Genomic DNA, 24,229 nt, shown 5'->3' on the forward strand with positions numbered 1-24,229 from the left:
CAATCCGCTAGGGGGAGTCCGAGCGAAGTCCTAGCCAGCAGGCCAGCGGGGAGGGGAGCAGGAAGGGTGTGGGGTGAGGGAATCGGGACGGGGCGGGCGACAAGCTCGCAAGTACGCATGCGTACAGGGCGCGGGGCCTGGTGGGAAGCTGAGTGCGGGCTGCCCTCGACCTCGTCAGGCTACCCAGCGCGCGGTGTGCTCATGACTCTCTTTCCCAGCGTGCCCCGCGACGCTGCCGCCCTCTGGGCCGCGACAGGCCCCTTGGCCTAGGCTTCCCCAGTTCCTGGTTCGCCGGCGGCCATTTTGGGTGGAAGCGATCACTGAGTGGCGGCGGCTGCTGATTGTGTTCTAAGGGTCGGAGTGGGGTCGACGTTTGCGCTGCCGGGACAGCTTAGCTCATCCCTCCTCTTCCATTACCCGTGGCGCGGAGGCTTGGGGAGGCGGCTGCGTCAGCAAGGGCGGTGGCGGCGGCGGCAGCTGCAGTGACATGTCCAGCATGAATCCCGAATAGTGAGTGCAGGAGAGCCGGGCCGGGCCGGGATGAGGGCGTCCGGTCGGGGTTGAGGGCCGCCGGGCGGCTCGCTGCGCAGCACTGGGAAGGTCGGCAGGGTGAACGGGACCGAGCCGCCCGAGGGCCTCATTGTCTGACGGCCGAGGGCCACAGCGGGGAGGGGTCGGGCCTCCTGGTCGGGTCCCGGGCGCTGCCGGCGGGGAACTAGGTGCGGCTGCGGGGCGTTGGGGAATGGGCCTCGGACAGCGGCCAAGAGGGGCGCGTCTCTGGAGGCAGTGACGGCTGGAGGAGGACTTGTTTTTAAGGGGAGGTAGGTGGGAGAGCTGTGCTAGAGGGCACTGTCAGACCCTGCGCCGGCTCTGCGGAGCTGTCAGCGTCGGCAGGGAGGAAACCAGCTTTACTTGTAAATCCCGAGCTTGTTAGGGCTCTCTCCCGGTTGGGTTTTAGGTAATATGGATGCTTCTTGGGATTGCGTGGACTTGAGGGGAATGAGGAGATGGTGAGAAGCTATTTACAATGTTTAGTTTCTTTTTGGGCTTGTCTCCTGGAAGAGTTCTGTAAGAATTGTGAGATCTGACCCTTCTAAAATCCCGGACGTGTGTGAAATTTTTGTTTTAGGGGACACATGAATCTCCCAGTCACCTTTTGTCTCTAGCAGATTAATAGCAACAACAAAACAACTAAAAATGAACTAGAAATGTCTTCCTGGTACCACCAAGTTAAAGTACAAGTTTTCAGACAATTTTGAGAAGAAACTAATGGGGCCTTTGATGGTAGAGCTGTAGGTTTTAGATTACCTGGTTGAATGCTTGTAGATAGGGAATGAGGTTCCATGACGTGTCATGAAAAGTTAATGCATTCCTTTTTCTTGCTTACTCAAGAAGTCACCATAGCAGATGTGACACACCTGCCACCTTTCATGGGAACTGCTCTTCTCTTTTCTTGGATAGACATTGTTGGGCTCTCTCTTTGAATTTAAATTCTCCTATGGTTTCCATATATGAAAATACCTTGAAGAGATGTCATTTTAATTACACTTTAGTGTCAGAAATCTTTAAGGGAGAGAGGTTTTTTTGTTTTTGTTTTTGTTTTTAATAAGAGAAATTAGTACTGCCCTAAAAGCTGGGCTTATTTGTTGCTTTGGTCAGTTGCCACTAAGTGTGTCCCCCATGAAAGGTCCATCCATCAGCTCAGCTGACTTGTCATGTGTATGTCACATGGCTCTTGCAAAAGACATTCTAAGTTCAAGTTTTCTAAGACTGGTTTAATGCTGAAATGCTTTTTTCATTTATGGTCAGCAAAAGTCTTAGTATCTTGGTAGAATTTTACATACTTTATTTTTATTGTGTGATTGTGTGTGTGATGCAAGCGATTGCAGGTGCACAGGTGCCATGGTGCTTTCTTCAGAGGTCAGGGGACAACTTTTGGAAGCTTGTTCTTCCTTCCTTTGTGGCTTCAGGGGATTGAACTTAGATAAGCACTTTATCCACAGAGCTATGTGGTTGCCCAGGCTTTTGTACTTCTTTAAGAAGTTGGGAACAGTTTATATGGTGACACACTTGCTGTGGTGGTAACCCCTCTCCATGTTCAAAGTTAGTTTAGTTAAGCAAGCTAGATTTTAGGGAAACAGAAAAGAACATGGATTTGTTAGGAAGGTTTCCAATTTCTATTTGAGATTCGTGTTCTAGTTGAGAAGATTCCTATATTTGTTACATATATATTTAAATATTTTTATTCTACTTCTCAAAATTCCTAATGCTACGACCCTTCAATACAGTTCTTCATGTTGTGGTGACATTTTTATCGCTACTTCAAAACTGTAATTTTGCTAGTTAAGAATTGTAATATAAATATCTTATATGTAGGATATCTGGTATGTGACCTCTGTGAAAGGGTCCTTTGACCCCCAGAGGGATTGCCACTCACAGGTTGAGGACTGCTGGGCTAGAGACATTCCCTGGAGCTGGAGTTAGAGTACTTGTGACCAGCTTATATGGGTGCTGGGAGTGGAACTAGAGTTTTCTGCAAGAACAATACATATTCTTAACTACTAAGTGATCTCTCCAGCCCTTGTTATATGTGTATTTTTTAATACTGTAAGAGATTTAAGTAAATGACAAAAAATTGGATACTCAGACTTAGTTTCTCTTTTTATAAAGTAGTATAAAAACAGTCATTTTTACTATCTATTAAGGTTCATGAATTTGTAAACTTTTTTTTGGACAGCTATCCAGATGATGCTGTAAGCAGTGTAAATCATTTTAAAGTAAGCTAGGACTTAGGAGTGTAAGCCTTAACCTCAAGGGGCCTGTAACATAACATACAAAATAGGTTCTATATATGTCAGATACTAGGAGATAGAGCATGCAGATGTGCAGCATGGGTCAGAAGAATGTGGTTTTAGGGCAGAGTCACTTCTGGTTGGATGCTGGGCTTTGGAAGACTGTTAAGAAGACACGTAAGAAAATTACCAGTGTACCAGTAAGGAGGTTCAGCAGATGAAGGCATCTGCCACCTACCTTTATGAGTTCCATCCTTACGACTTACATGGTGGAAGGAGAGAACTGGTACCTGAAGGTTGTTCTCTGGTCTCTCCACATGTGTCCCTTTCCCCCCAGTAATCTAAATATATGGTGTAAAAAAGAGAGTTATTAGTACACAAGTGAGGCAGGGAGGACTTTTCAGGAGGGAAAAGGAAGAGGAATAGCTAATAAATAGCAAGGATAATAATTTTTTTCCTTCCTCCCTTAGTTTTAAGACAAGATCTCATTGTTATGTAGGCTTTCCTGAAACACCCTGTGTAAATGAGGCTGACTTTGTATTTACAAGTCTTCCTGTTTCTGCCTCTCAAGTGCTGACATTACAGATTGGAGTCACCATGCCCTGAATGGACAGTCATTTAGTCATTCTTTCTGAGTTCTCAAGTATGCCAATATCTGGCTTATGTTTGCATTCTATACTATGTAATAAGTTGTCCAAGAGTTTGAGGAAAGGATTTATGAAACTTGCTTAATATTAGAGGTGATGATAGATATTTTATTACTATCATAAGTGTAAGCAATATATGATTAAATTACAATTTGTCTCATTGTACTTTCTCTCTGTTTTTATGATCTGAAGAAAAGCTAATTAGAAAAACTAATTTGGAGGAAACAAAGAACCTGTTATCTTCATGGTATGAATTAAGGGTGATATCTGAGTCACTAGTATTTAGCTGAAAGTGTGACCTGAACTGTGTGGTAAAGTATATGGAAAGGGCCAAAACCTTTTTCCTTGGAGATCTGAAGAAAGCTTTGACTTTTTACACTTATCGTATGTTTGGAGAGGGGGCACATGACTACTATAGTGAGTGTTTGGAGGGCAAAGGTCAACTTGCAGGAATCATTTCTCTTTGTCTACTATTTGGTCCTGGGGATCGATGGTAGTAAAGGCACTGAGATATGTTGCTGGCCTGAGATTTGATTTTTCAGAGTTAGATACTGAAGCAGGCAGTGATTATTCCAACATACTGATTGAAAATATTTAGCAGTGCCAGGAGTGTAGGAGTCTGTACTCTCAGCACTTGAGGCAGTGGTAGGAGGGTCTTTGAAGGTTCCAGGCCACCCCATCTACATTATCAAATTTCAGACTGTCAACAGCTACATAGGGATTTTGTCTTGAAAGAGAGATAGACAGACATAAACACAGACTTAATATCCTCATACAAGAAGTAGTCGTCGTAATCTATTAGCTTCTAGGGAAGTTTTATTTATTTTTTATTAAGAGACAGAGTCTCAAGGATCCCAACCCAGACTCATTTTATAACTGAGGATGACCTTCAACTTTTAATCCTGTCTCTACCTGCTGAGTGCTAAGATGGGAGGTACTGGTGATTGAACCTAGAGCTTTGTGTGTTAAAGGTCAGCATTCTACTAGCTAAGCTCTGTCACTGGCCTTAAACTTTGTGTGTGCATATGTGTCCTCGAACATGAATATGTATGAGTGTTGGGTGTGTGTAGGCGTGTGTTTGTGTATTTGGTGGTCAAAGGTCAACCTTAGGTTTTATTCCTTAGGAGATATCCATTTTTTTAACCTTTTATTATTTTTTATGTGTGTGTTTCCCCTTATTGTGTGTATGCAGAAGAGGCTGTCTGAATTACAGCCAGTTGTGGGCTCTCATGTGGTTGCTAGGAAACAACCTAGGGTCTTCTGGAAGGACAACCAGTGTTATTAACAACAACTGAGCCACTTCTCCAGCCCCTATTTATTTATTTTTTTGAGACAAGGTTTCTCATTGGGACCCGGGGTTCACAGAAATGACTAGGTTGGCTAGCCAGCTAGCTTCAGGGATCTTCCTATATCTACTTGCCTGGTATTGAGATGACAGGTATAGGACACCTCACTAGTTTTTTTGTTTGTTTGTTTTTTAAAGATTTATTTATCTATTATATGTAAGTACACTGTAGCTGTTTCAGACACACCAGAAGAGTGCATCAAATCTCGTTACAGATGGTTGTAAGCCACCATGTGGTTGCTGGGATTTGAACTCAGGACCTCTGGAAGAGCAGTCAGTGCTCTTAACCACTGAGCCATCTCTCCAGCCCCACACCAGTTTTTTTTGTTTGTTTTGTTTTTGTTTTTTAAATAAAGTGGGTGCTTTGGATCTAAACCCGGTCCCCATGCTTGTCAGACATACAATGAAGCATCTCCTAGTGACCAAAGTTTAACGAATTTATATTTACCGTGTGTGTGTGTGTGTGTGTGTGTGTGTGTGTGTGTGTGTGTGTGTGTATGTATGTGTGTGTGTGTGTGTGTGTGTGTGTGTGTGTGTGTAAGACAGCCTTTGGGAGTATGTTCTCTCCTTATACCATGTGGGCCCTAAGGATTAAGCTAAAGTCATCAGGATGGTTTATTAATTAAAGTGACAAAGTAGTATAGTGTGGTAGTTCATCATGTGATTCTAGTTCTTGGGAGGTTGAAGCAGGAAGATTGCCTGAAGTTTGAGGCCAGGCTGGTCTACATAGTGAAGTCCAGACCAGCTTAGGCTTTGTTTTAAATAGCTAACCTAAACCAAATCTCACTGTGTAGATGGCAATGACTGAATACCCATTTTTCAGATGCTCAGATTAAAAGTGAGCAAACTTCTCTGGGCTTGTGTAGAACAGTTTAATGATGGTGATCTTTTCTTCCCATCCTTCCTCCACTTTAAAATGAGACTTTAGATTCCCTGAAAATGTTAGCAGTCTTTCATACTTCACTTTTCTGAAATAATTAGAGCTGTTTCAGTTAAGTGTCTCTCCCTTTTAACTATTTGATAATAAAATTGGGCTAATCAGTTGTCTGTCTGATAGTGTATTAATATCATTCCTGGCTTTCATGTAGTTTTCATTGGAGTGTTGTTTTTTATTTTTACTGTTTGTTTGTGAGTGTGTTTGTGGCTGCCAATCAAATCTAGTACTTGCACATGCCAGGCAGATGGCCTCTGTCATTCTATACTCCAACCATTGTAAAGAAATTGGAAGAAAGAATTGATTTTTTTTTTAAGTGTCTAGAACATCACTATCTGTAATTCTCAGACAGACAGGCAGCTGTTTGGAATCTTTACAAAATGTTCAGGCTGCAAATCTCAGTACCAGGAGAATCAGGAGTTTAAAGCCAGTCTTGGTTCCAGGGCAGCCTGGCCTACAAACTTGTCTCAGAGAAAGAGTAGCAGGAAGGAAGAGAAAAAAAAAACCTGAGTGCCATCATTTGAGCTATTTTAGATGTGACTTTTTATTACTCTCTGTCTGAATTTCACATTGGATTTTTTTTAGTAAGAGACATTAGCAAATTGCTTCCACTGCCTCTTGAGAAGGGAGTGGTCAGCCTATTCTTGTTTTCCTAAGAAGTTGGGGCTGAAATTGCTGCTTTTGTACTATAATATGGTTAAATTTTTTAAAAATTAGTATTTATGTTTATGGGTGTTTTTTCTTCATAGTTGTCTGCACCTAATGGATCCCTGTGTCAGAGTAAGCTAGAAAAGAGAATTGAATCCCTTGGAACTGGAATTACTATATTTGAACCCTGGATCCTCTGGATCCCGAGCTCTTAAATGCTGGGCTATCTTCAGCACTCCTAGAATATAATTTAAAGGAAAAAACTCTGCTTTTTGTGCCAATAGGGATTGAATTTATGGCCTCCAAGTGCATCCCCCACAACTGTAAAATTTTTAAGTTTAAGTCAGATAACATTTAGATAAACATCTACTTTAAATATTCATGGAGTTTTTAATTACACACAAAACTTGTAAAAAAATTATTTTTAATTTATGTGTATTGGTATATACATGTCTGGGAAGGTGTCATATCTGCTGGAGCTGGAGTTATAGGCAGTGGTGAGCTGCCATGTGGGTGCTGTGAATTGAACTGAGTCCTCTGTAAAAACAGCCAATGCTCTTGTGCATCTCCAGTCCCAACACACTTCCCCCAAAACCTTTTTTTTTAAGATTTATTTATTTTATGTATGTGAGTGCACTGTAGCTGTCTTCAGACACACCAGAAGAGGGTATCAGATCCTATTATAGATAGTTGTGAGCCACCATGTGGTTGCTGGGAATTGAATTCAGGACCTCTGGAAGGGCAGTCAGTGCTCTTAACCGTTGTGCCATCGCTCCAGTCCCGCCCCCAACACTTTTGTACTGGGGATTTTACTAGGTCATTTTTCTATGCTAGGCATATATACTCTACACTGAGCTTTGTCCCCAGCTCCCTTTTTTATTTTGACACAGGGTCAAAAGGGGAGTTCAGGCTGGCCTTGAACTCCCTTTGTAGCTGGGTAGGCCTTGAATTTGTGATTCTCCTGTTTTAGCTTTCCAGGTAACTTGAGATTAAATGCCTGCCACCAGGCTCCAATAGAGGGACTTAAAAACAGGAAAGAGGGTGTCGGAGTAGGGACTGATGTTCCTGTACTTTTAGAGTAGGCAGAGGAAGTTTGGGAGTCTTAGGTACATAGTTCTGACAAGAAAGGTTTGTGAAGTTTACATGGTGGTGGTCCATGTCTATAATTGTAGGCTACTGAAAAGGCTGAGGCAGAATTGTAAATTCCAGTTCTAAGTCTTAAAATGTGGAGATGGCAACAGCCACAGAATATGATTTTATAGTAAGGTCTGGGTAGCCTTTGATCTTTCTTAAATATTTTGTATCTGTTTTGTTTTTCTTATCAATTGGCTGAGCGGGAAAAGCCATAGAAACCATTTCACTCTTGAACTCGGAGCAGCTATGAGAACTTATGCAAGACCTTCCCAAGCTTGAACCATTGACTTCATGGGTTACTGAGGGGCTCCCAACACTGCCCTCCCTGAGAATCCTCAGGACTAATGGTTGCTGAAGGAGGGGGTTCATTTTTTTTCCTCTGTGGTGTAAGGCAAAGTGCCTGCCTGTGCTCCTGTAAACAACCCTAATGAAATTCATTGCCACCTCCACCTCCTGTGGCAGTAGAGGGAAGATTAGTTGAAGAGAAGAGGATCCTTGGACCCTTGGGAGTAGGACAAGAAGGGGCCATGTGAATATGACCAAAATAGATGTGAAATGCTGTACTAAAATCCATAATGTGTAATTAATAGATGCTAGTAAGTATTTTTGAAAAGTCAGTCTCCGTTCCAAAGACTTAGTGTCAACATGGTATTCACAATTTCATGTAAAGAAAAGAACTGATTTGGCTAGATTGGCTGGTAAAAAGCCAAAGTGATTCTCCAGTTTCCCAGTTGGGATTGCAAGTGTGCTGTGCTGTGTCTAGCAGTTTTTGTTTGGTTGGTTTGGTGTTGTTTTTTTTTTTTTTTTTTTTTTTCTTTTTGGTTTTTCAAAGCAAGTTTTCTCTATGTATCCCTTATCATACTGAAACTTGCTTTGTAGACCACCAGGCTGGCCTCAAATTCAGAGCTTCCCAAGTGTTGGGATTAAAGGCATGAGCCTCCACCACCGGCTATTTTTTTTATTTTTACTTTTTAATTGAAAATTTTTTATTTTGATTCATTCTTGTTTCCACTAATGTTCCCTTTCTGGTCTAGGATTCAATCCAGATTACTGTGCTTTATTTATATTAGTTGCCTTTGTTCTCTGAGGTCTCTCCTTTTTCGTGGTCTTGGCACTTGTTAGTTAGCTTTTGTCTTTCTGAGACAGAATCTTGCTTATGTAGCCATTGTTGACCTGAAGCAGACTGGCATTTGAAGGAGAACATTCTTTTGCTGTCTCTAGAGTACTAGGATTACAGGCGTGTGCTACTATGCTTGGCTTAATGAGTTTTGACAGTTCTTTATTCAGCCCTTGTTTCTTTCGTTTGTTTTCTTTTTGAGACAGGGTTTCTCTGTGTAGCTCTGGCTGTCCTGGAACTCATTCTGTAGACTAGGCTGGCCTTGAATTCACAGAGATCCTCCTGCCTTGCTTCCTGAGTGCTGGGATTAAAAAGGCATGTGCCAGCATCACCTTGTCAACAATTATTATTTGAGACAGGTTTCTCTTTTTAAAATTTATTTATCTGTTTTTTATGTGGATGGGTGTGTTACCTGTACACACATCTACATCGTGTGTGGCTGGTGTCTATGGAGGCCATAAAAGTTGGATCCACTGGAAGTAGAGTTATTGATAGTTGTGAGTTGCAGTGTAGGTACTGAAAATTGAACCCAGGTCTTCTGGTACAGCAGCCAATGCTCTTAACTACTAAGATATCTCTACAGCCCCATAAGTTTATTTATTTGTTTTGTTTTAGTTTATCTGTATATATATGTATATCTGTGTGGAAGTGTTTGAATGTTAATGCAGGTGCTTGTGGAGGTCTGAGGCATGGGATCTCCCTGGAGCTAGAGTTATGGGTGGTTGTGAGCCAATTTCAAATCCTCTGAAAAAGCAGTATGTGCTATTAATCCCTGAGCCTTTTCTCTAGCCCCAAAATAGGTTTCTTGTACTCAGGGCTGGCCTTAACTCACAAGTTAGCTGAGCATGCCCTTGAGTTTATGGTCCTCTTTTATCTTCTGCAGGCTGGGATTACAGTATGGGCATGTTTCTTTAGGCTGGGTTTATGTAGTAACATTAAAGCCAGGGCTTCATGCATGCCAGGCAGGCATTCTTCCTACTGAGCTATGTTCAGCCTCTTTATGTTGTCTGTGGTGTTTTTCTTTTTTAAGGATTTGTTTATACTTTATGTATATGTTTTTCATCTTCATGTATGTATGTGCACCACATGTGTTGGCGATGTCAGCACAGGCCAGAATAGAGTGTTGGATCCCCTAGAAGTGGAGTTACAGATTATTGTGAGCTGCCCTGTAGGTGCTGGGAACAGAGTCTTAGTCTTCTTCAAGAACAGTGACTGCTGGGCCACCTTCCAGCCACAACCACTTTCCCCTTCTTTGAAACAGGGTCTTACTGTGTAGCACTCTCTGATCTGGAGCTGATTAGATTGCTTTTATCTTATATTGATCCTTGTCTCCTGTCTCTCAAGTGTTGGAATTACAAGTGTAATTAAGACTAAGGTTATAGATTTTTGGGAAAATGCCACAGAAGTCAGTACTTTCTCTATTCATTGCATTGTATCAGAAGTCTTATGATAACCAGTATGGTATTTTACTCATTATTCTGGTGATGCTGTTATTGGAACATTGTTGTATTTGTACCTGGCTGCACTGGAAATGACTTTACCTTGGGAGAACTGCTAATGCTCTTTAACGCTTGTGCCCTTCTGGAGTGCCTTTCCCCTTCTCTGTTTTATTAGACACTGACCAGATTTGCTCCATCTCCCAGGGAAGAAGGGTTTAAAGCAATTATTGGACAGAGTATGCTAAAACCAGCAATGTAATGCCAGGTGTGGTACATAGCTGAAAAACCAGCTCTTGGGCAGGATGGGTGAACAAGAGGTCTTGGGCAGCCTTTGCTTCATTTGGAGTCAGAGACTAGCCTGGGCTACATGAGTCCCCATTTCATAAGAAATTCCTCCAAAACAACAACAAAACCCACCTAATTTGAAGCCACACAAATACCTTATTTTTCTCTTAAGTTTTACCTACTAATTTTAACTTTGCCTGCAGGTTTTCCTCTTGGTGATCTACTTGTTTTCTGTTTTCCTTCTGTTTGTGCAGAGACACAAATTCTATAAGGAGTTGTTTGTCCAATTTATTTAATTAGCCATTTATACCACAATGGAACAATTTATATAGTTACTATTGAGTTATAATCCAAAACATGGTTATATATACTTTGTGGCTCAAAGTTTTCTGGCTTTGCCTTTGAGAGAGCCTTAAAGTTTGTTCTTGTATATTTTTTAAAAACCTGAGTTAAGATGATCTGTTGCCTTTAGGTAGTGGAAGATATCTTTTAGTGATTTTTTTTTTCTTTTCTTATTTTTCTTTTTCGAGTTAGTTTTAGCAGTGGTGATACTGGAATCAAAATCAGAGCCTGTAACATAGGTGGCTCTAACAAGTTTGGTCATCTATCTTTGGTAAGCCAGTCAAAAGAGCCAAATTAGTAGCAAAAAGCAGTAAGGGGGGACATTTATTCAGTGTGACACATTGGGAAGAAGGGCAAAGAGATCCAGCAACACTTTTTAGGGTTCTGACATGAGAGTGAGGTCTAAGTAGAGGACCAGAGTTCTCTATGCAACCAATCTGTCTCTGTGAAGGTGAATTCTTGCCTATCGTTGTCTGGTTTTAATCTCATCCTATAAGGTGGTCTGAGAAATTGAACTATGTCCTCACAGCAGGCTCCAGAGCTTTTCTTTTCCTAGCATGAGATTCCCGGGGGAATCTTTGAATTCCCTGGGATCTGTTATTTCCAGTAGTGGCATAGCTAGAGGGAAGCTAAAGTTTCTCTTTGAAATATTCTCATTTCTGGGCCAGGAAGTTGGTTCAGTGCATAATGACTTGTCTATCAAGTTTGACAACTTCAGTTAACTTTCTAGAATGTGCATGGTAGAGAGGACTAACTCCTGCAAGGTGTCCTCTGACACAGTTAATGTAAAGAGAAAGCTGGATGTAGTGTCACCTGCCTTTCATCCCAGTACTTAGGAGTCAGAGTCAGGATGTGTCTCTTCTGAGTTGGAGAACAGCCTGATCTACATAGCAAGCTTCAGGACATCCAGGGATACAGAGTGATAAAAAACAAAGCCAAATCAAAGCAGCACCAACAAAAAATGTTAGAAAGGTTTCTCTTCCATTTTAGGCATTATGGTTACACTGATGAATATATGTATAATCAGAATCTAGCAAGTTTTCCTCCTACCCTTTTTGATAGGGTCTTAACCCTGTAGCCAAGGCTGGCTTGGAGCTCTCCATGTAGATTAGCAGTCTTAACTTGACCCCTTAGAGGCATATCACCATGACTAGCTTCAGAGCCAACATGGCCCCCCCCCAAACTCCCAGCTTGGGGATTTAAAATAGAGTGTATATGCTAGGTGAGCTCTCTACCCATAGCTATTATCTCTAGCTCTAGAACCTACTTGTCCAGGTCTCTGAAGACTTACTTCAATAAGCTTAAAATGTTGATGGCATTTTTATTATGTTTCTAGAGTTCAACATTAAAAATAGAGGCTTTCAGATACTTTAAATGTGTTTATGGGTGTTTTGCCTGCATGTATGTCTGTGCACCATGTAATGCAGTACCATGGAAGGCCAGAAGAGAGCATCAGAACTCCTGGGACTGAATGGAGTTCTTAGGAGTACTGGGATTCAAACCTGGGTCCTCTGCTAGAAAAGCCTGTTCACACTATTGAGCCGTATGAGGGGACATTAGACCTAGTTCTAGGAAAGGATCATAGAAATTATTTCATTGGAGGATTACTCTGCATAGTGAGTCTTTTGGTTTTCTAATTTGGAAGAGAGATTTTTGTTGTTGAGAGAGGGTCTCATGTATTCTAGGCTAGCCCTCTAACTTGTTATGTAGCCAAGGCTGACCTAAAGCTCATGGTTCTCCAATCTCCACCTCTCAAGTGCTTGCTGAGATTATAGGGGTGGGCCGGTGAGCCAGGAGAGGCTAATTTTACTGGGTGGAACATAACTTCTGGTCTGATAGAGTAGAAGGCTGGAATTTGATTAGCATAAGTCTTTTCAGTCTTCTCAGAACAGGAATCATGAGATTCCTGTTGTTCTTTCTTTGGAAGAGGAAGTCCACTCATCTGAGAGACCATGGTGGCATTGCCTACCTGACTTGAGTAAGTCACATGTTCAGCTGTGCACCAAGAGCTGCTATTTAGCCTTTTTAGGACCTGGAGTCTTCATAACAAGCTGCTTATTAGCTTTGCTTTCTTGTAGAACTTACAATGCAACATGCTTTTTATTAATACGATTTTCCTTCTCTTTTTGCAGTGATTATTTATTCAAGTTACTTCTGATTGGCGATTCTGGGGTTGGAAAGTCTTGCCTTCTCCTTAGGTTTGCAGTAAGTTGAAATTAAAATACTTTTTACAAATAATGCTGTGCTTTAGTTGTACAAATAATGCAGTGCTTTTATTTGTTTTGTTTTAGTTAGACAAGTCAATTTTATATAGTTAATTCTTTCAGAGTTTATATATCTAAGTGCTCTCAGACAACAAGTCCCCATTCCCAGTAGTATCTTGGACTGTTAATTAAATGTTGTTTTTAAAAGAAATTGAAGGGAAAGCTGGGTGTGGTAGTGCATACCTGAAATCTTTCCACTTGGGAGGTGAAGGAGAGGCATCACTTTGGGCTTGAAGTCAGTTGTAAAGAAAGAAAGAAATTCGGTGCAGTATGATGATAAAGTCATATCTAGGTTGTTGGACGGCTGGTGAGTCCCATACAGGTGAGTAAGGCGCGATCCTTGGCCTGTATTGAAAGTGACCTGAGAAGACAGACTCAAGCCATATTTTAATAAAGAGAAACACTGCCAGCTGTCAGAGCATGGTGTCTGATAGTGTTTTACTTTAAATTAATTGAAATTTGAAAAGGATCTTTAAATTTTAGTTTCTCATTTCATAAGCCATTTGGGGCTAGTGACCTAGCAGTTTATGTCCTATGCTGCTCTTACTAGAGTCTGTCTTGACTAAGTTGAGATCTGTCACTGTTGCAGAATACTCTTAGGTATTGTCTTGCAGTTCTTTGATTAGTCTTTCTATTCTGGGTTTTTTTTTTTTTTTTTAAAGTTATTTATTTTATGTATGTGAGTACCCTATCTGCATATACACCATTGTGCCAGAAGAAGGCATTAGATCCTATTATAAGATTGTTGTAAGCTACCATGTGGTTGCTGGGAGTTGAACTCTGGCCCTCTGGAAAAGGCCACCAGGCTCTTAACTGCTGAGCCATCTCTCCAGCCCCAATTCTGGAGTTGTTTTTTTTTTTTTTTTTTTTTTTTTAATGAAAGCCTTTAAAAAGTTACTTACGCTGGATGATGGCACAGGCCTTTAATCCCAGCACTTGGGAGGCAGAGGCAGGTAGATCTCTGTGAATTTGAGGTCACCCTGGTCTACAGAGAATTCAGGACAGCCCGGGCTATACAGAGAAACCCTGTCTCAGGGGGGAAAAAAGCAGAAAAAGCTCTAATCAGGTACTTGTTTTTCTGTGTGTGTTTACATGGGTGGGAACACACACAAAGACAGTATCAGGCTGAAGGTCAGAAGACAACCTGCAGGAGTTGGTCTCCCCTTTTATTTTTTTGGGCCCCAGGGGTTTAACCTCAAGTTATTAAGATTGGTGGCAGGCAACTTTATTCTCTGAGCCATCTCGGGCCCTCATGAATTCTTTCATTTGAAATAGAGCCTCACTGTGTATCTTGCCTGGCCTTTAATTTCCTAGACCAGGATGGGCTCAGATTTTCAGTGACCTTTCTGCCCCAGACTCCCAAGTGCTAAGATTACTGGCATGTCCCAAAAACATGAGTTAAAAAATTGACAAGCATCATGATGAGAAAGGATCACTTATTATAATGTCCTCCAAGTAGAAACTACCCAATTCTATCATAAACAAAATGTATCAATGGGCTTGTATTCATCTGGAGGGGGGGAGCACAGCTGTTGAAATGAATCAACAGGTAAAAATGCCTGTTGCCAGGCCTGATGACTTGAGCTTTGTCCCCAGGACTAAGGGTGGAAGGAGAAAGCTGACTATCAAAGATTGTCCTATGACCTCCACATATACATACTAGGCATGCACATGTCTACACACATACATTGAGTAATATTTTGAGACAGGGTCTTACTATGTATCCTTTGCTGAACTCACTATTTTAGTCCAGGCTGGCCTTGAATTCACAGAGATCTGTTTATCCCTGCTTCCTTCATGCAGGATTAAACGTGTGTGCCACCATGCCCAACTTAATAAAGTAATACATTTTTAAAAACCAACTGTTGATCAGAGTAAGGTTTGGTATGCCTATAATCTCAGCATCCCAAAGTCTGAAGTAGGAGACCTTATTTGAGGCCAGCCAGAAGGAGCTGCCAGCAAAACTTTCATGTCTAAGAAATGTTCTCTAAGCAAGTCTCCAGATAATAAATAGTTTGGTTGCCATGATCTGAAAGAGAAAAAGAAGTAGAAACTGCTAATGAGTTTTCTTTTGGGGTAGTAAAATATTCTGGAATTAAGCTGGTTGTATAACTTTATGTGTATACTAAAAACCACTGAGTTAGCTGCACACTAAATGAGGGGTCCTTACATGCATTAAGTTTTAATTTAAAAACTCAACTAGGATGTAAAACAGACTCAAATATATCCTTAAGAGGAAAATGAAATGAACTTGTTTTCTGGTTAATAAATTGGATGTTTGAAGTACAAGAGGTTTACTGATTGGTAGAGTTAGGAAAATTCATGGGGGGTTGGGGAACTCTGATGGTTACAAAATCTTTTTCTGCCATATGTAAAGAATTTACTAAGAGATGTTTTCTTAGTTAGGGTTTTACTGCTGTGAACAGACACCGTGACCAAAGCAAGTCTTATAAGGACAACATTTAATTGGAGCTAGCTGACAGGTTCAGAGGTTCAGTCCATTATCATCAAGGTGGGAGCATGGCAGTGTCCAGGAGGAGCTGAGAGTTCTACATCTTCATCTGGGGCTGCTAGCAGGATACTCACTTACAGGCAGCTAGGATGAGGGTCTTAAAGCCCACAGTGACACACCTACTCCAAAAAGGCCACACCTACTCGAACAGGGCCACACTTTCTAGTAGTGCCACTCCCTGGGCAGAGCATATACAAAAGAAGTATGAAAAAAAATAAAGAACACTTGAGAAATATCTCAAAGTAAAAAGAAACTTTCTAACTAGTTGGTATTTTGTAATGAGATAATTAGACCACAAAACAAGATGGACTCAGATGTTAAAAACCTCATTTATGGGCTGGAGAGATGGCTCAGCAGTTAAGAGCACTGACTGCTCCAGAAATCCTTAATTCTCAACAACCACATGGTGGTTCACAATCATCTATAATGGGATCTGATGCCCTCTTCTGGTGTCTGAAGACAGCAACAGTATACCCACATACATGAAATAAATCTTTTTTAAAAAAACTTCATTTATAATGCAAGTAAACTTTAAGCAATTTTCTCTGTTAAACATTGATTTCATGAACTGTTCCTCCTTCAGGATGACACGTATACGGAAAGCTACATCAGCACAATTGGTGTGGATTTCAAGATACGAACTATAGAGTTAGATGGGAAAACAATCAAGCTTCAGATAGTAAGTGGTCTTGGATATTATTTTGGTAAATGTACAGTGTATATGTATTTAGTATGCTAACAAAGTTGAATGTAAAGTTTCTTAAGAGTCTGAATTGATACAGATTTTAGACCAAAAGGCATTTCCCAGGCTACTTTTCTCACTGAAATTCCTTCTTCCTTTTGTTTATCATCTATTTTGAGGATTGAACCTGAGGTCTCCCCTATGTTATGTCTACACTGTTAACCTGCAGCTATGTTAGGTCCTCTTTGTTGAGATTCTGTTTGTAAAGCAGACTTAATTAAAGCAGACTACTTAATAATCACATTAAGTCAGCCTTTTCTCCTATGAAGTCAGAAGTTTGAGTTTCCTTTTCTCACGGTGAGTGTTACTAGGCATCTTCTGTGTGTCTTCTATTGTCCTGAGTGCTAGTGCATGTTAGAAGGGACCTGGGGGAGCCTCTTTGCTTATGCTTTAAAGACAACTATTTAGTTCTGTGGGTGTTTCCTTTTTTAGGATCATATATTCCAGCTGTAGAAACACAGAATTTTATTGGAAAGAAACTCTTAAATATGCTTGTTTTACTCTCAAAAAAAAAAAAAAAAAAAAAAAAAAAGATACTCAAAGAATTGTCTAGGAGAACCAAGATAGAAAACCATAGCTCTTCATCTTTAACATGTATCCCTGTGCTATCTTAAGTACCTTATCTGTCCTTCACTCACACCTCCAACTGAATGCTGCTGTGTCTTTAGTATGAGTCTAGGTACTGCCAGCATGTCTGTGATCTTAAAGAAGAAAAAAGTAATCTCCGTGTGCCTGCCATGGCAAGGGTATTCTCAATATAAGTATCATCTCTTCCCCTCTCTCTCTCTCTCTCTCTCTCTCTCTCTCTCTCTCTCTCTCTCTCATGCACACACACACAGACACACAAATAGACATTTGAGTGTACATGCACATACAGTTAAGTAAATAGAGTTTATTTGTTTTAATTTTAAGTCAGTATATTGTAGAGCAGGCTTAGTGTAAAGGAACGTTGAAGACTGACTATTGCTCTTTTCATAGAATTGGGTGTTTCCTTGTGCTGAAAAAAAAGCTCTCAATTTTGAGTCAGAATTATTATTTTGATTTTGATATTAATTTTTCTTTTTCTCTTGGGTTTTTGAGGCAGGGTTTCTCTGTGTAGGCTGTTCTGGAATTCATTTCGTAGATCAGTCTGGCCTCTAACTCAGAGATCTGCTTGCCTCTGCCTCTACTGTGCTGAGGTTATGGGGGTATGCCAAGCCTTTTGATGTTGACTTAGAAAAATAACAAGTTTGCTCCGTTCCAGCCCTAGCACTGTCTCCTGGTTTACTAGTTTATGAAGTAGTTTTGAGGATCACATGGCTCTTGCTATATGTGTACCTTTCTGACCTTGAAGAAGCAGATCAGTGGGTTCTGTAATATGCTATTGTATGATATGCTTTGTAGAAAAGATTCACTCAAGCCTGCAGCCTAGGTATCAATAGCATATGTGGTCATTAATCTATACAGGATTTGTATATTTGAAATATTTTAATTTTGTCACTTTGTCTGGAAAGGATCTTGCAGGTTACTCTCAGTTTCATCTTCAATAGAAATTTTCTTTCCTTTTCTGGTGTTACATAAATATATTTAGGAAATTCACCATTTTCAAAAGCAGCTGCTTTCACTTTACAAATGGCTCTAGCTATCCATTCTTTATATTGGGCTGGAACCAGTGTCTTTTAACCTCTATGGAATTCTTCTGCAGTTTGAAGCTATGTGAATCAGGTTAATTAATTTCTGTTGGCATCAGACCTTCATGTTGAAGTGATCACGCCATTCTTCCTGTTCAGATAATCATTCCTTCTTGGAGTTGTTTTTAGAACCTTTTAAATTCTGGTTAGTCTTGCATTTTCAAGTATCTTTTATAAAAAGGGATTTCTAAAACATAGTACAATACAGTATGTGAGCCAAACTTTTTTGAATTTCTTGAAATTTTTCTCCCTTTGTGTGTGAAGTGGCTCAGTGCACTGGGGGTCCCAGCACCATGCTTTACACACAGTGATTTCAGTACTATAAAGTCCGATGCTTGCCTCTGTGGCCAACATGCATAGACATATATACAGGCAAAACTGTTAAGTTAAGCACATAAAAATAAAATACAATTGAGACTTAGGGGATTCAATGCTCATTGTTAATCTACCAAAGAATATAAAAGGAAAGCATGAGTTTTCCTTTGTTGTTACATTAACTACATTCCCTAGTAGTCTGTATATTAAAATTTAGGTTTGCTTGCTTTCTAATTTGGGGTACTGTGTATATAAAGGGTATATATGGCTGCAGATAGAGTCCAGTAGATAAAGTACTTATAAATGTAAGGACCTGAATTCATCCATAAAAAGGCTGTGTAGGGGTGGGGACCCACCTGTAATACATGGAAGGCAGAGACAATGGATTAAAGGAGCAAGGGGTAGCTTTGCTAGCCACTCAGCGAGCTCTGTGTTCAACGTGTGATCTTACCTCAGTGAGTAAGGTGGAGTATAATTCAGGAATTTAGCCTTAGGTAGGTCTCTACCTACACATACATACACACAAAAAAAATGTGTACAGGTGTGTGTGTGCTCTCGATTGTGTGTGCTCGTGCATGTGACAGAGAAAGAGAGAATCTGAATTGCTGTTATAAATATTTTAACGCAAAATTGTGTGTCCAACCAATTGCATTTCAACTTCTTTGGCTGTTGTTTTTTCTTCCAAGTGCTCTAAGTCTTTTCCTTTCATGTTTTATGTTTAGTCATAATGGCCAGGTCTTCACTGATAGAGTCAGGTTGGAAAACTCCACGGGGGCGGGGGGTATGAAATGAAGCCAGTATTGATTTTATTTTGGATTTTAGATAAATAGCTGCTAACCTTGAATATAATTTTCTTTCTTTTTCTTTTCTCTGTCTCCATCTCTCTACCTTTTTTTTTTTTTTTTTTTTTTGAGACACAGTAACAGACCTGGCTGTCCTGGAAACTGCTTTGTAGACTAAGCTGGCCCTGAACTCACAGACCCACTTGCTTCTGCCTCCCAAGTGCTAGGATTAAAGGTGTATGCTTCCACATCTGGCCGCTTTCTTTTTCATCTGGAAATTAATTCATGTTAAATGCTTTGGCGGTGTATTGAGATAGGCTTACTATGTAGCCTTGGCTGGCTTTGAATTTGTAGTAATCCTGCTTTTGCTTCCTCCCTGCTGCTGAGACTGCAGTTACGCACTGCTATGCCCAATTTTACAAAAAATATGACTTACTATAATTAATATGCATCTGCCTTTTATTATTTGTTGCACATTATCATTAATTATCGTCATTAATATCTTATATCTAGTTCTCACATTTCCCCAAACGTGTGTGTGTGTGTGTGTGTGTGTGTGTGTGTGTGTGTGTGTGTGTATGTGTGTGTGTACATGCATGCCTAGATGGTAACGTAGTCTTAAAATGAGTTATGAATTTCTTTAAAAACATAATTAATAATTATCAGCCAGGCATGATGGCAGACACATTTAATTTCAGTATTGGGGAGGCAGAGGTGGGTGGATTTCTAAGTTGGAGGATAGCTTAGTCTACAAAATTAGTTTCTTCCAGGACAGCCAGGAATACTCAGAAAAAACAAAACTAAATGTAAAAAGCTCTATTAATATTATCATGTGTGTTATGTGAGTGAGTTGATGTTAAAAGTTCCACCTGCCTTTGCAGGGACTATAGGCGTTAACCACCATACTTGGCAAGAGGACAACCTTTTATACTTCCTTTTGTCCTGGGTTCTAGGGATCAACTTCAGGCTGTCAGGTTTGCATCACTTTTGCTGGCCTATCCTGCCTGCCTTTCCCCATTAAAACATTTTATAAAGTTTGTGTATATTAATGCATGTGCCCAAAGAAACCAGAGGCATTGGATGCCCTTGATGCTAGAGTTACAAGCATTGGCCAACCACTTAATATGGGTACTAGGAATTGAACTCAGGTACTCTGGAAGACTAATATATCCTCATAATCGTTAGGGCATCTCTCCATGCCCCTTATTCACTTAGAAGAAATGACTTTTCTTTTAAAGGTGTCTAGAAACATCTTCCTTACGTTATTTGTACTCAGACTGAGAAACCACGCCATGCCTGGTCTGTGACAAGTAGCTGCAGCCAAGAAGTAAGCTGTGGGCTCTGGACAGCATAGCATAGCTTATGTTCTCAAAGAATTTAGAATTTGGGCATCAATACTACCTGCTAAACCGTAGTCATTATCTTCTATTCTGGGCTTTAACATATTTGATACTTGTAATGCAATTTAATAATATAAGCATTAAATACTGGTCTTTCAAATCCTAATAATCCATAATTTTCTCCTGTACTTTCTCCCAAGTATGTTTTAATTGTTTGCCTTCCCTGATTGTTTTCTATAGTGGGACACAGCAGGCCAGGAAAGATTTCGAACAATCACTTCCAGTTATTACAGAGGAGCCCATGGCATCATAGTTGTGTATGATGTGACAGATCAGGTAAGTTTCTAGAGAATAGAGAGTATTATGTGTCACCAACAAAGTAGGAAGTTACTTTTTGTGTATGTGTCTGGATTTTGACAATCTCACTATGTAGTTATGGCAAACCTGAACTTACTGTGTGGTCTGACTGCCTTTGAATACTTTTGAACAGCCCTATAACTTTTGGTCAGAAATTTATTTTTACTATTCGAGAAATAAAAACAAGGGCTGGAGAGATGGCTCAGCAGTTAAATGCACTGAGTACTCTTCCAGAGGTCCTGAGTCCAATTCCCAGCACCCACATAGTGGCTCACAACCATTTGTAATGGTGTATCTGAAGACAGCAACAATGTACTTATATAAACAATATAAATGAATCTTTTTAAAAAATCTCAAATGTTAACTCATTTTCTTGTAGCAAATGTTAAATCTGAACTATCTGAATTATATAGTTAATTTGGAGATAACTTAGGAGATTTATATTAAATGCCATTATAAGCAAATGATGACTCTTTCCCACCCTGTATCTGGTAGAGTTGAAGATCAAAACTTTCTGTATGCCCAGCAAATTATCAGCCATTGAGGTGCAAATAGACTAAATAATAGTAGTGACACTGTTCTTCAGAACCAGATTTTTGTTTTTTGTTTTTTTTTTTTTTTTGTTTGTTTTGTTTTTTTTTTTGAGTCAGGATCTCACTTTGTAGTCCTGGTTAACATGCAACTGCTTTTGTAGCTTGGGCTAGCCTGTAACTCAAGAACTGGAGCTAAAGCTGTACCACTGCCCCCAGCTTGTAAACCAGAGTTTTACTGTTTCAGAAACTAGGTCTTGTCAATTTTTTAAATTTCAATTTGAAATTGGGCTTTCCTGTCATTAAACTTCAACTGTTTCCCCTTCCAAATAAGCTATTTTCACTTCAGGCCTGAGTCCTTACCATTGACTAGGTGTGCTCTGTTGTGCTAGTTGACTTTTCCCTAGTTACAGCTAACAGTGGCCTCCAGCCATTTCGAGGTTGATCTTTTGCTGCATCCAAAGCTGCATCATCTTTTCTCCTCTCCTTAGGAGTCCTTCAATAATGTTAAACAGTGGCTGCAGGAGATAGATCGCTATGCCAGTGAAAATGTCAACAAGTTGTTGGTAGGGAACAAATGTGACCTGACCACAAAGAAAGTAGTAGACTACACAACAGCAAAGGTATGTATGAGGTTAGACTTTGAAACTGAATTTTAATTACAGGGACTGCCTCACCCTTTAAAAGCCAGTGAGCTTAGTCCCCCATTCCCATTTCAGAAGGCAGTAACAGATAAGTCAGAAAGATTTTTCATTGTTCACTGTGCCTTATTATTCTCTCAGGAATTTGCAGATTCCCTTGGAATTCCATTTTTGGAAACCAGTGCTAAGAACGCAACGAATGTAGAACAGTCTTTCATGACGATGGCAGCGGAGATTAAAAAGCGAATGGGTCCTGGAGCAACAGCTGGTGGTGCAGAGAAGTCCAATGTTAAAATCCAGAGCACTCCAGTCAAGCAGTCAGGTGGAGGCTGCTGCTAAAACCCGCCTCCGTCCTTTTCTCACAGCAATGAATTCGCAATCTGAACCCAAGTGAAAAAACAAATTGCCTGAATTGTACTGTATGTAGCTGCACTACAACAGATTCTTACCGTTTCCACAAGGTCAGAGATTGTAAATGGTCAATACTGACTTTTTTTTTTATTCCCTTGACTCAAGACAGCTAACTTCATTTTCAGAACTGTTTTAAACCTTTGTGTGCTGGTTTATAAAATAATGTGTGTAATCCTTGTTGCTTTCCTGATACCAGATCGTTTCCCGTGGTTGGTTAGAATATATTTTGTTTTGATGTTTATATTGGCATGTTTAGATGTTGGGTTTAGTCTTCTGAAGATGAAGTTCAGCCATTTTGTATCAAACAGCACAACCAGTGTCTGTCAGTTTCCATGCATAAAGTTTAGTGAGACGTTATATGTAAGATCTGATTTGCTAGTTCTTCCCGGTAGAGTTATAAATGGAAAGATTACACTATCTGATTAATAGTTTCTTCATACTCTGCATATAATTTGTGGCTGCAGAATATTGTAATTTGTTGCACACTATGTAACAAAACTGAAGATATGTTTAATAAATATTGTACTTATTGGAAGTAATATCAAACTGTATGGTGATAAGTATTGTTTTAATTTCTGTGGTTGAAGGGAAATAGAGCTTTGCAGTATACTCAACAGCCGTGTGTGCAGCACGGGCACTGTAGGCCTGTCTATCTTAATATGCAGTATCCAGGGTTTGCTTTCCAGTAACAGGTCTGATGAGTGACCTAGAAGCTTCTTGTGCTGTGTAGAGACTTCGCCAACTTCATTGGTTCAAGGAACAGAAACTGTATGGATTGTTTCCTAGTGCTTCATCTCCAGCCCAAACCATCTGACCTGGCTCCACCAGCAACACTTTCTCATGCCCCTGTGGTAGAGATGGAGAGCAGCACATGCTTCTTCACAGTGATCTGGTAATATGTGCTGTTGTTTCCTCACGCTCAGTCTGATGACACACACACCCTTTTTTTTTTTATTTTGGCTTTTGGAGACAGGGTTTCTCTGTGTATCCCTGCTGTCCTGGAACTCTCTCTGTAGACTAGGCTGGCCTTGAACTCAGGGATCCATATGTCTCTGTATCTGAGTGCTGAGATTAAAGGTGTGTGCCACCACACCTGGCTCTTTTCCCCCCTTTCTTTTTGAGACAGGGTCTCACTATGTAGCCCTGGCTAGCCTGGAACTTAAGTATACACAACAGGCTGGCCACCCACAGAGATTCACCTGGCCTTTTCCCCAGAAGTGCTGGGATTAAAGGCATATTCCAGACTGCACCAATTTTTTTTGAGACAATGTCTCACATAACTCAAGAGGCCTCAAATTTACTTGTAACCAAGGATGGCCTTGAACTGATTCTCCTGCCTCTACTTTGAGGTGTCACCTTTATCCTTTCCAATTATATAACTCATGTTGGAGGAGAGAGGTTAAGCATTAGAATAGAAAGCAGGAAATGCTGATTGCCCTAATTGTAGAAATTCTATTCCCAAATTAACTGAAAACATGAACACTAGAAGAGAATGATGGGAGAAATATATTTATTTCAGTAAAATTTTGCATGTGTAAAAGTTTTGTTAACTAGGACTTTCGAGATCCTAGACTTTGCTTTTGTCCTACTATGGGAAACAACGTCTCTTGTAGACACTAGCATTTTAAGGTGACAAAGGTCAGAGATTTTTTTTTTTTTTTTGGTTTAAGCAGCAGCCAAGCATTCTTCAATTGGGGGCTTAGGGTGTGGCTGTTGACAACACATTTTATTATGGGGTCTTTAATGATAAAATATCAAACTAAAAATAAGCCAAAAATTACAGGTTTATTTTTCACTAAACAGACAATTGAAATACATGGTACAAAAATAAGTGGTAAGATTATTGTAAAATGAAAAATGGACAGAATAAATATTCAATTTAATTTTCCATCTATGAGAATTTCACAATAAAATCATAGTTTACTTTGTATTATAGATGCGCTTGTTGGGTCTATTCATCCTTATATATAAAAAAGGTTAAC

At 40.1% G+C, this 24,229-nt stretch overlaps 1 protein-coding gene across 1 annotated transcript; it reads left to right on the forward strand.

Annotated features, from left to right (window-relative positions):
• The first annotated feature begins 299 nt into the window (after positions 1–299).
• RAB1A (RAB1A, member RAS oncogene family) lies at positions 300–24,182 on the forward strand. The gene is made up of 6 exons (XM_080939661.1): positions 300–510; positions 12,816–12,888; positions 16,043–16,138; positions 20,549–20,644; positions 21,687–21,818; positions 21,978–24,182. The coding sequence occupies exons 1-6, from the start codon at positions 488–490 to the stop codon at positions 22,173–22,175; spliced, it is 618 nt and encodes a 205-aa protein (XP_080795787.1). The 5' UTR covers positions 300–487; the 3' UTR covers positions 22,176–24,182.
• Positions 24,183–24,229: the final 47 nt, after the last annotated feature.

This window comes from Micromys minutus (assembly GCF_963924665.1).
Source record: "Micromys minutus genome assembly, chromosome: 1".
In the NCBI taxonomy this organism is placed as follows: Eukaryota; Metazoa; Chordata; class Mammalia; order Rodentia; family Muridae; genus Micromys; species Micromys minutus.